The sequence below is a fragment of the Saimiri boliviensis genome, chromosome 6 (assembly GCF_048565385.1).
Source record: "Saimiri boliviensis isolate mSaiBol1 chromosome 6, mSaiBol1.pri, whole genome shotgun sequence".
Lineage (NCBI taxonomy): Eukaryota > Metazoa > Chordata > Mammalia > Primates > Cebidae > Saimiri > Saimiri boliviensis.
In genome coordinates, this window is record NC_133454.1 from 75856872 (window position 1) to 75869579 (window position 12708).

General features: G+C 40.7%; 2 protein-coding genes across 2 annotated transcripts; both read right to left on the reverse strand.

The window, feature by feature from the left end:
- Positions 1–535: 535 nt before the first annotated feature.
- On the reverse strand, positions 536–1526 carry LOC101028567 (olfactory receptor 52L1-like). Its single transcript, XM_010334217.2, is given in 2 exon segments — positions 536–1438; positions 1440–1526. Coding segments are annotated over 2 exon segments (990 nt in total).
- An 8926-nt stretch (positions 1527–10452) lies between these two features.
- Positions 10453–11412, reverse strand: LOC101039875 (olfactory receptor 52K1-like). The gene has a single exon (XM_003923812.1). The coding sequence runs from the start codon at positions 11410–11412 to the stop codon at positions 10453–10455; it is 960 nt and encodes a 319-aa protein (XP_003923861.1).
- Between the last annotated feature and the right edge of the window lie 1296 nt (positions 11413–12708).

A 12708-nucleotide genomic window follows, 5' to 3' on the forward strand; every position in this document is an offset into this window, starting at 1 on the left:
AAAATAAATGACACCCATATTACAGTGAAAGGTATTTTCTCACGTTTTAGTCTTAGCTGTTATGCAGAAACCCTATTCATATGCAGGATTTCAATGATCTGGGGCTGCCAGCACAAACTTAGAGGTTTGGAAGACACTCTAAACCTAAAATCAAGCAGACGGTGGGACTTTCTATTGCAATTTCAGAGAATGTTGCATGGTCTATCATTGGACAACATCAGGAAAGATGACTCATCCAGAGCTGTCATCCATTTCTCCTGTCCTTGAGTCTCTCTGACACAGGAGTAGAAAAATGTTGGAATCAGGAGCAAAAGAAAGAATGAAAAAACTATTCACAAATATCCAGGTATACAGGTATATCCCAATAAGCTGTGAAGCCAAGTGCCTCTGGATAGTCTTTGCTGTGATATGAGGGACACTAGAAGGACTAGTAGCTGTGAAAATTACTCCTATCCATATAATCTGCACCAGCCATGAGTTCCTGGCTATGTCCGTGGCAGGAGCCTCTGAAGAAAACAATGAGAATATGTTCAGATCAATTCTTTTGTGTAAATACCCTCAGCACTCGCTGGCGGATCTGCTGAGTCTTCACCCCATAGACAAGAGGATTGAGTGCAGGTGGCACAAGGAGATACAGTGTGGCCAGAAGAACATGAACATGATGGGGTACATGGTGACTAAAGCGGTGTGTGAGGAAGGAGAACATTCCAGGGACATAGAAGACCAGGATGACACAAACATGACATCCACATGTGCCAAAGGCCTTAAGTTGGGCCTCACTCCCTGGTACCTTCAGCACTGCCTGGAGGATGTGGGCATAGGAAACACCAATGGCCAGGACATCCAGCCCAACCACAAGCAAGGCCACAGTCAGCCCATAAGCTTGGTTCACTGTGGTTGCTGAGCAGGCAAGTTTCACAACAGCCATATGTTCACAATAGGCATGGCCTATGACAGTGGCCTGGCAGAAGATAAGTTTTTGCAACAGAATGGGGAAGGGGATGAGGAGGAGTAATCCCCGCACCAGCACCGCCATTCCAATGCGTCCTATGAACCCTGGATGCAGGATCGTGGAATGGTGCAAGGGGTGACAAATGGCTACATAGCGATCCAGAGCCATGGCCACAAGTACCCCCGACTCCATGGAGGAGAATGCATGGATGAAGAACATCTGGATCAGGCAGACAGTGTACCCAATCTCATGGGCGTGAACCAGGAGCACTGCAAGGGCTTTGGGTGCAGTGGAGGAGGCCAGAACCAGGTCGATGGCAGCGAGCATCGACAGGAAGAGGTACATAGGTTGGTGCAAGGAGGAGTCCATCCAGATGATGAAGAGAATGGTAACATTGCCCACTAGAGCAAGGAGGTAAAGGATGCCCATGGGCAGTGCGATCCAGTGCTGGCTTTCCTCTAAACCCGGAATCCCTACCAGGAAAAAAAGAAGGTTGGGGTAGCCTCCAGCTGAAATTGCTAGGGGCCGTTATCAATGACTTGAAGAGGAAAGAGAAAAAAGAAAGCAAAGTCATGATTTCTGCATTTCTGGTACATTATCACATAGTCCAGATCACATTGTCTACCATTCTTCATGAGAAGAATAAAGTGACTAAAACTGCAACCAAAGGGAATAAAGTCAGATACAAGAAATAAAATCTTTGGTGGACATAATTTTTTTACAGGTGAGACATCCATATGTCTGAATTACAATAGGTCTAGTTTTGTTTAGAGATAAGAGTAAACATACACTGTTTTGGGAGAGATGCATAAGCATTAACCATTCAGTTGCTTATGTTTTGAAACTGTCAACTTCAAAGGGTTTTCTTTCTTAGCCTCTTGGCATTACTGAAGTGTAAGTTAAACTGCTGTTTTTGAAATTAGCCTCCCTCAGTTTCCATGGCATGGCACTGCAGAGTTGTTTCTCCTATAGCCTCAGTCCCACCATTTTCTCCATCTCATTATGTCGCTGATTCCAGGGATCCATCCTCTCCTGTCTTTCCTATTCAGTACATTATCTCTGAATTGACTTCATCCATTTTCATGGTTTTAACTATCTATTTTTATTTCTTTCAAATCTATGTTTCTAAGTCAAATCTCTTTCTGAAATACAAATCATTCTTTTTGTTTGCTTCCTGAATAGCTATACCACAGCCTCAACATATTCAAGTCTAAATTAATTCATCTATCCTTCTTAAATCTGCTCTACCTACTTTTGGCAACATTTTTATGAATTACATAATTATCCATCTACCAAACCCAATCTAGAAACTTGAAAACTGTCCTTACTTATTCTTACCTCTCATCCCTTTTCCCCATTTGCCAATTCCTGTTAACTGTACTTTTAACACCTATTATATCCACTCCTGTTCTCAACACCCAATGTCAAACATCCAACTTCTCTCACCTGGACTGTTTCATTACATCTCTCTGCCTTTGCTATAAACACCCTCCCAATTCACTTTCAACCTTTAAGTCAGGTCTTTCCTTAAATGCAGATGTCATCATGTCACTCCTGTGGCTAAAATCCTTCAGTGAATCTATTGCATGGAATAAAATTATACTCTTAAGACTACATTAAAGGTTTTCAAAGGTTATCTATTGTGTATTACTTTAGTCTGACAGTTAACATATTTCTACATGTATGTTTTACTAAAGCATTCCAACGTTCTTGGAGCTATATGACTAAACTATCCTATTTTACACATGCCTTCTGTGTCATCTTTCTTCAATTTCCTTTATCTGAATTGGTCTTCCACACTCTTCAAAATTTAGAGTCTACTGTCTTCTGCTCAAAAGGACTCATTGGGTGTGTTAGGTCAACACGGTCAGAAGCACTGTATCTTATGATCCTTCTTTGTTCATCCACATCTTTCTGACTTATCTCTGTCATAGAAATCCTTTCAGCATCTTAACGGCTTGTTTTAAAGAACCATATCTCATTAAATTTCATGATTATAAGCTAGCATGGTGGATGCTTCACAATGCAGTGTGATAAACACAAACTATATGAGCAGACAGAGTTAGTTTAAATTCTGTCTATTTCATATTCTAGGAATAAAGTCTCGCTAGGCTTCTATAACTCTCCAAGTCTTGATTTCCCTATCTCATAGTAGAATAATATCAATCATATATTTATTATAAATATGAACTAATGTATGTAAAGTCTTGATATATAGGTTACTCTACAAAGTATAGTCTACAAATCTTTTTTTAGCATTACTAATAAAAGATGATTATGAGATCTTAGTCATCTTTTATTAGGTTGGGACAATAGTAATTGTGATTTTTGTCATTGAAAACAATGGCAAATATTTTTACAATATCGTTAATGTTTTAAAAGATAACTATAATTGTCTGTCCTTTCTTCTTTGTCTTTATGATTCTGCTTCTCTGTTTCAAACTTTTGATATGTTTACCTCTCATCATGATGTTATAGCATGGGGTGTCTCTGACACCCCCTGTTAACAAGAACTATCGAATAAACAACTGTCTGTTTAACCTTCTCCATGGGATTCACCCCTCAAGTATTCACCCGTCAAGTATTAAAACAAAAAAGTTGCAACTGGTTACAATGTTTATCTTAAAAAACAGTGTCATCTGAAACAACTGTATTTTTCTTTGTTCATGTACATGTACATGTGAAGATTTTTTAAAGTCAAGAATGACTCAGTTCTTATGGATTATGCACCTTTATATCACTCAGTGTGTCTTTTTCACAAATCAATAATGGTTTGGGAATATCGTATTGCCCCCAAACTTTCCACCTAATAGCTATAAATTCTGAAATTCCAGGTGGGCATAATTCTCCTAGCCTTTGTCTTTCTTCAAGAGTCAACTTAAAACAAAGATGACATTTTTATTGAGACCGCCAGGGAAATCTCATACTCTTGCAAAAATAAATAAATAAATAAATCACTTTTCAATGCTTAATATTCCACATGCTGAGAAAGTTAATTCTCTTTCTTAGCTACTCCCTGTCTGTTACAAGCTTCAGCTCATTTCTCATTTTATAGCTAAGTTGGAGAACAGCTATGTGTTTGTGGAAGGCACCCATGGCTTTAATAGAAGCAGTGTGAATAGAGCAGTGAGACTGAAACTGTACTACAGAAGGTGAAACAGAGGAGCAGAGTCACATAAACCTGAATATTTTATAATCTGCTTCTTTTTTGTGCTGCATTGCTTGTGAGATTAGAGCAAAGGCCTACGGCTACTTATTAAGCACTAATTATTCAAGTAAATAGGAGGTCCTCTGTGATTCTTAGAAGAAAAGCAGAAGGGACTTTATTCCCAAGAATCTAAAAGTGAAGCTCTATTTAGTTCTCTAACCAGAAAGCAGGGAACAATTGAGCAAAGAGCTGATGCTGTTGAACTAGTATTTATTCATCTAAATTCAATCTAAGCAAGCTATCTTCTGTGAAGTTGTGCTTGAATTCTGTAAGACAGCATAAGGTGTCTCCTTTTCTTTCCTTTTGTAATGTCCTTATCACTTTGTCATTGCATTGATGACCTTGCACGTTAAAAAGCAGGGACTATGCTTTACTTATTGCAGCAGCCCTAGGGCAAGCTCTAGAAACACCTAAAATGCAGTTGGTAATCAGTAATGTTGGCAGAATAAACATCCATATGATTCGATTAAATAATAAATAAATGTCTTAAAAGAGTGGAAATCATGAAAACTTGATATAGCAGAGACTGAATTTAAGGAATAACATAGCAGACATTGGTGTTGCCATCTGAGGGGATTATTGATTGAGTGTTGATAGTCCTCACTTTAAGTGATGCTCTGAGTGCTTCATGGAAGAAAGATCCCTGCTGAATCATCACTATCCTGCATGCAAAGAAGTGATGAAGAAGTCCTAAGTGTGTCAGAAATAAGGGGATTCCTGAGGTCACTGGTAGTCACTTCTTCTACTTCTAGCAGGCAGGGAGGCCTCTGTGGGATGTGACTTGTCTCTCTCTGTCTTTAATCTCCTTCTCAGCAGTGGCCTGGACTTTCTGATAGTAGGGAGGAAAGGAGGCAAGAACATAGGCAGAAAAAGAGTAGGGGAAGACACAGAAATAGTGGGTTCATGATAGTGACCTAATAAGAGAGGAAGATAGAGAAATCAAGAAGTAAGAGGCAGAACTCTACTGCACAAATCTGAGACACATAATCAATAAAGTAAGCCTGGCACAGGGCACTGTCCTCCTGGTCTCTGGACTCTCTTTAAGGATGTGCCCTTTAAAGTCTTGGGTCAACCTAGCTGGGCACGGTGGCTCACACCTATAATCACAACACTTTGGGAGGCCAAGGCATGTAGATCACAAGGTCAAGAGATCAAGACCATCCTGGCCAACATGGTGAAATGCCGTCTCTACTAAAAATACAAAAATTAGTTGGGCATGGTGGCGCACACCTGTAGTCCCAATTAGTCGGGAGGCTAAAGCAGGAAAATTGCTTGAACCCGGGAGGCACAGGTTGCAGTGAGCCGAGATTGCGCCATTGTACTCCAGCCTAGCAACAAAATGAGACTCCATCTCAAAAAATTAATTAATTAATTAAATGAAGTCTTGGGTCAGCCTAGAGGGAGACTCAGCAACACAGAGAGAATTAGGAAAGGGAGAAAATTGCTAGACTCGGGAAGGTTCCACTACAGCCCTCCCTGCTCATCTCCAGGAGTGCCCTGAGTTCCCTGTTCAATCCCCACAATGGCCTTCTGCCCTAACTTGTGTGTAGCAATGATGAAGATGATGTTCTATTCAGAAGTGCTGCATTGCCATCTCTAAATGCCAGAGGACATCAAATACATCATCCCTAGAGGTCTGTACAGCTAAACTTTCCCAAAGATATGAAACATGTGTACTAGTTCTGGCAAGACTTGGGTAAAGGAGACAAATCAACTATACCAACATGCATGATACGTGATGGTGAAGATGCCAACTAGAAACCATGCTAAATGGTTCTGTGAATGCCTCAGGCTGATCATGAAGCCTTAAAGAGATTGGTAGGCATCTGTAGGCACACAAGTTAACGTGCAGCAATGAGCCCTCCCCTAATCTCTCTCCGTCTGTATTCTTCCTCATCTTTCTGTTTTTCCCACTGTCACAGGGTCCAGGCCACTGTTAAGAAGGAGGTTAAGGATAGAGAAATAGGTCACATTTCACAGAAGAGCCTCCATGCCTGCTAGTGTCTGAATTGAAGAAACTAGAAGGAGAGGCTTTATTTTGAGAAGTCAGGCCTGAAGAGAACAACTACTCTAACTTGGGGAAATAAGACTACGAAGAAGAGTCAGACAAGAGGTATTGGGAGACTCAGAGCCACACTAGCCAAGACAAAAAATAACCCATCACAAGGGCTATGAAAAGGGCAGAAGTCAGCTTGCTACAGTTTTTTCCCAACCATAAGCCCACAAACTGACCTCATTTTTCACACCTGAATTCCTGTGCACCAGGGGTCACTGGTTCTATCATCACCCCAAAAAGGAACGGTCATTCTTGATACTTTCCCAAGGCAGCAATGGTGACTGTGAGCAAGGCACTGGGCAGGCAGGATGTTATTACCAACCTGCAGGTCCCAGAAGACTCACAGACACACATGGGCAAAGCCAAAATTAGCCCCTAGATTGACTGGAGGAGCACAGAGCTGAAGACAGCCCACAGGGATGGGTGATTGGGCAGAAAGACCGATCAGGAAGAGGCTCCTGCACCTAACCAGGTGGCCCACATCTGTTCAGTGTTGGTCATTAGCCCTAAGCCTGTACCTCCTGATGGTGCTAGGAAACATCCTGCAATGAGCTGGGGATTTTCACCTTGCTCTGTGAGCTCAGACTCCTCATTCTCACAGAGCAATCTTAGACCCCAGGAAATTCTTTAGTGAATGCTATGGTTCAATGTGCTATTCCTCCAGGTGCTAGGAGTGTTGGCTTCTGGAAGTTCATAACTAAGTCACTCTTCTTTGGCCAAAGAGAGCAGTCTCACCCAAGGTTACTTTTCCTTCCCCAAGCAACTCATAGCCAATGACTGGTGATATAAGAATACAAAGTCCTGGCCCCCTTTCTTCATCTTAAACAACACTGAAGAGTCATTCCAGCTCAGGAGGTCCCATTGGGTTAGCTAAGGTACTTAAGACAACTCGATTATCATTTAATTTCTTCTGCCCATTTCACTCCTCTCACTCCGTGACAGTCATTGTTACCATATATACATCATAACAAACTTCCTGCATGCAAATCTCTGTTCAGAGTCTGTTTCTAAAGAAGTCAATCTAAGACAAATATTGCCTGCTACATATGAGTTGAGCACTTTGCTTCTCCTGTATAGAACTGTGACAAACACAAGGGCCTCAATCCCATTGCCATTGTACATGTGGGACAAATAGGGCTTCTCCAACAGTCCATCCAAGGAAGTTCACAATGAGATGGGCTGAGGCCTCCTTATCATATTTTCCCATCATAATTAGAACCTTCTCTTAGTCCCATCTCTGACTAAAGCAGCTTCCCACTCCAGCCAGTGGCCACATTCTCCTTGGGAACAATGTTTCCAGTGCACAGTCCTTCCATGCATCCAGTCAACAAGAATCTCATTCACAGCTTGTGGGGAGCCCCATTTATTGATTTATTCAATAAATATTAAATATACACTAATTCCATGTATTCTATTAGATGCTGGAAAAAACAAATGATATGATAAAATGGTTCTCATGGGATGATATGTGTTAAGTATAAGATCATAGAATTAATAACAGTTAATAAGTGTTATATATTAAAACTATGTTTTAAAAGCATATAATAAAAGGACCTCCCCAGTGTGGGGAGTTCAGGAAAGCCCTCCCTAATTTAAGTTAGTGACCAGAAGACTTGGTTAAAGTGAAGGGCGGTATGGAGATAGGCTGAGTGTACAAACCATGAGCAGGAGAAAAGGGACACTGGTATTTTCAAAGACCTGAAAGAATTTTTAAAATTAGAGATTGTAGTACTCAGGACTGAGCCTGGAGTATAAGCAGGAACCAAAGCATACTAGGTCTTCTAGGCCATGTTAAAGGGCCATGGACATCCACGCAGGATTTTAAGCGGAGGATTGAGATATGATCAAAATCTCATTAACGAAATGACATCCTAGAAAAATGGAGACTACAAGGCTAAGCATGATGGCAGATGTTCAGGGAAGAAAATTCAGTGATCTCTACAGATGTTCAAAGATGTGTCATGAGAATGCATAGATGAGGTAGGTATCTTTGGTAATAAAGAAATAGAATATGAAAAAAAATGAAAAAACTAAAAAAAAAAAAAGAAACAGAATATGAAAAGCCAGAATGTTTAATGAATTGTTCTCATAAATGCTGATGTCTCTCACCAGGATCATGGGTGGAAAAAAAACAGAGAAGATTTTGACCATCTCGTCATTTAATGAAGGCAAGTAAAGGAAAGATAACAGTAACCAGGAGTGGCAGAAGATGATATGAGTGAATGACATGAACCTCAAAGAAGCACCAGTCTTTGCTTATTTGTTTGTTTGTCTGCTTTTACAGGAAAGAACTGAAAATTGTATTTGAGAATAAAGACACTAAACTCACCAGGACGCCAAAAGTAGAAGAGATATGAGAAAATAAATGACCCCACTTAGTAGGAAGCATAATATTGTATCAGACATAAAATAAGAATAATAGCATCAGCTTCATTTGCATTTTATGGTTATTAAGTGAAAAAGTGTATGTGCAAAATTTTTACTTCAAGGACTCTAGGTACCATGTAGTAAGAGCTTAACACACAGGAGCTGCCTTTGTTATCAAGATTTCTCATTAATACAACATATTCAGGATATAATTATTCAGAGCTAGTTTGCTCAGAGTACTTAGAGACCTGTAAGCCCTTATAACAGTGATTCTGTCTTATAATAGTAATTATGTCCTCCAATGCCTTTTCCCAACATCCAAAATATCGCCATTTGAAATTACAACTTTTGCAAAGACTAAGTTAAGGTGATGCTTGCAGTGATAATTGCAGTAAAGGAAATAGTGTTAGTAGTGATTGTTACAGCAATGTTGGTTTTTTTTTATTTCTTCAACAGAAATGTATTGAATGTCCACTGTCATAAAAAATATATGTAATCATTTATTCAAAAGCACATACTATGTTAATGTGACTAATGAAGAAAAATGCTAGTGAGATAGCCCTTTAAAATAATGAGACTTATTTATTAACACACGTTTATTGACAGCATATTATATGCCAGGAACTATTTTAAGAATACAGTAGAAATCACTATCTAGTAGGAATGCAGACAGAGGTTATTTATGCAACAAAAAATATATATAATTATAAATTATGATGTATAATAAAAGAAACACACAGTGCTCTGAGATCAGAAAACAAATGACTTAATGTAATTAGAAGAACCTTTTCTAAGGAGATGAGGTTTGAACTGAGGTTTAACATGCGTAGAAACAGCAAGAATATTGAACAGAGTTTGACCCAATAAAGAAAAAAGAAAAAAAAAGTTAAAAAGAAACGGCAAGAATAAGGATAGGGAAAAGCATTTCTATCAGGAGGAGCCTGGACAAACAGGCTGGAGGGACCATATACATTTGTGGAAATAAAAAAGAGCATTTATGTATATAAGGAATACATAACACTCAAACAATACTAATATATTTCAGGGATATGCAAATACATAAGGACATACCACAAACACATTAGTGTGAGTGCCAAAGGTAGGAAGTAGGAAGGAAATGAACAAGAGAGTAAAAAATGAAGACAGAAAATAAACAGAATAAGAATCAGAACAATAATCGTCGTACGCAATAAGCTTACAAGTATGATTAACTCAAAGTCTTGCAGCTGAGACTAAAAATGAAGAAATAAAACTATAGGTATCATAGAGAGCCATTCATCTCAAAAACAGAATGAAAAAGTACTGGGAATATACAGAGGAAGCTTAATCTGCAATTCTAGTCAGATGGAGCACGAATATTTTAAAGTATTTCTCTCATAAGTTTGAACTCAAAATTATCTCCGTGCTTTGCCACCCTTCTTTCTCTGAAGCTAAGTAGGTGGTAGAGAGTCCCATCTCTTCCCATGGACTGGCTGTGGGTGAGAGCTGCGGTGGTGGGAGGTGCCCCAGTTTTTCATATGTCCAGCTCATCTCTCTGATCTCCTAAGACACATGAATTCAGAGCCATCGTATTACCTGATGCATTTATCTTATCAGCACAAATAAGTCATAAACTTTCAGAAGTAAAGTTATCATGAAAATTTCTTGCTTATTGATCAATTGAGATACCTGGAAAACTAAGCCCTTCTTAGTTTTCCAGCCTACTATATAAATATCACAGGCCTCAGAAGGGATTTCCTAACTTCCAAACACCTAAGATAACTTTCCTTGCTTTGTTTTTACTCTCTCCACAAGATAAATGACCTGGCTATGGGGCTTCCACCCAGTGAGGGAGGACCACCCTGGCCCCTGAAGTCCAGCTGATGGTAACTATACTGAGGCAGGCTCAATCCGCTTGGGGCTCAGAATCGTCAACAGCCGCTCCCGGATCTGCTTGGTCTTGATGCCATAGACAATGGGATCCAGTGCCGGGGGAAAGAGCAAGTAGAGATTGGCAAGGATGACCTTGGTAGCAGAAGCTGTGGGTGGTCCAAAGCGCTGCATGACCACAGAAAGAAAGCCCGGTCCATAGAAGAAGAGGATGACACAGACATGGGCTGTACATGTGCTGCCTGCTTTAGCACGTGCCTCACGTGAAGGAAAATGCATTACAGTCCTCACAATCTGCCCATAAGAATAGGCAATAAAGGCCACATCCCACACACCAAGAAAGACTGCCACAGCAAAGGCATAGAGGTTGTCCACCGTGGTGGCCCCACAGGCCAGCTTCACAACTGCCATATGCTCACAGTAGGTATAAGCAATTGTGTGTGAGCCACAGTAGGGCAGCCTATGGGCCAAGCTTGGAAAGGAGATAGTCAATACCACCCCTCGCAATACCACCAGGCCTCCAATCTTGGCAACAGCAACAGGTGTAAGGATGGTTGCATAACGCAGTGGGTTACAAATGGCCACAAAGCGGTCCAGGGCCATGGCCACTAGCAGCCCTGACTCCATGGCAGAAAATGCATGGATGAAGAACATCTGGGAAAGACAGGAATGGGAGCTGATGGCTGTAGCACCAAACCAGAAAATGGCCAGCATCTTAGGCAGTGTGGAGAGAGAGAGGACCAAGTCAACAAAGGAGAGCATGGCGAGAAAAAGAAACATGGGCTGGTGAAGGCTGCGTTCTGTCCGGATGAGAAAAAGCAGGACACCATTCCCAGTCAATGACAGGAAAAACATAAAGCAAAAGGGAAGTGAGATCCAAATGTGGGCAGCAGTCCCTTCTGGGATACCAGCCAGGAAGAAAGTACGTGGGAAGAGAACAGAATCATTGGGAAAAAACATGGTTATCATCTCACATGGAAGAACAAAGTGACATTGCAAAGAAAGGCAGGCTGGTGAAATTCAGTAATGCAGCAATTGGGAGCTCAGGACATATGCTCTCACTGACATTATCCCCACCACATCACTCTCCTGTACAGTTCTCAGAAAAGAGTCAAAAATCATTTTGAGTTTAGTCAATATTTCTACAAGGTCTTCAAACACCAAAGAGGAAAGTTAGTGGTAAATGCCTTGGGTGAGATTTGCCCAGTGGTGAATGCATCAGACAGGAAGTTCAGAAACCAGTTTCTATTACTAGATATTCTACAGTATATGTGACCTGGGGCAATTCACATAAACAGGTTTAAGTAGATGCCCAGGGCTTGTTGCTGAGTAAAAATCATCCCATTGAGCTCATATCCCCAAGTCCTGAAGTTAGGTGCTTGATTTAATCAATGCTGACCTCAAGTAGTTCCCATCTTATCCCACTAAGCCTCATCTAAAATTGCCAAAAAAATCTAACATCTGAAAAAATCCCTTGGTTTAGAGACATCCACTCTTCCAAGCTTCATGCGACTGTCAAGTTTACAGAATAACATATGGTACCTGATAACTCCAACACTGATCAGGCTCTTTCTTGGATATTCCTGTCCACTTCACTTGCTTCTCTACCAGATATGTCACTGGTTGTCTGCTTTACCATCTCCTGTATTTTCTGCTTTTTCAAGCTGATGTTGTATAGGGATGGACATGAAGTTCAGCGTTGTGGTGACCTGTTATAAACAAAAGCTCTTGGTAATAACGATAATGTGAAAGCCAAAAATTCTATACCACACAACCTTACTGAGATCAGGAGAGACATTGGCAGATGTGCCCTCCAGCGCCTCTTTTCAGGTTATTGAATTAAGAGTATACAACATTATTCATGTTCCTACCACACATTACGTTCAATATATTCATTTTTTTAATTAGAAAACTGAGGTCTGGAAAACGGTGAATTTCCCAGGGTCATAGCTCTCTATAGTGACAATATCAGACCACAGCTCACACCCCTTGACCTCCAAGCTAGGCAGCCATTCTCCTGTCTCCATGTTAGCAGTGGCTATTGCAGAGCCAGGGGAGAAACTCCAGGGCCCCACGGCCAAAGGTAGGAAGTACAGAGTCATCAAGTAACAGGGCAGACAAGGAATGATTTAGGGATCATGTGAATTCCCTGGTATCCCCAATAACTCAAGTACCACAATCCTCTCAGGTGAGAGACAAACAAAGGACTCAAAAATACCTGGGTCCAGGGCCTGGGAGGGCCTTGTGATGTGAGAC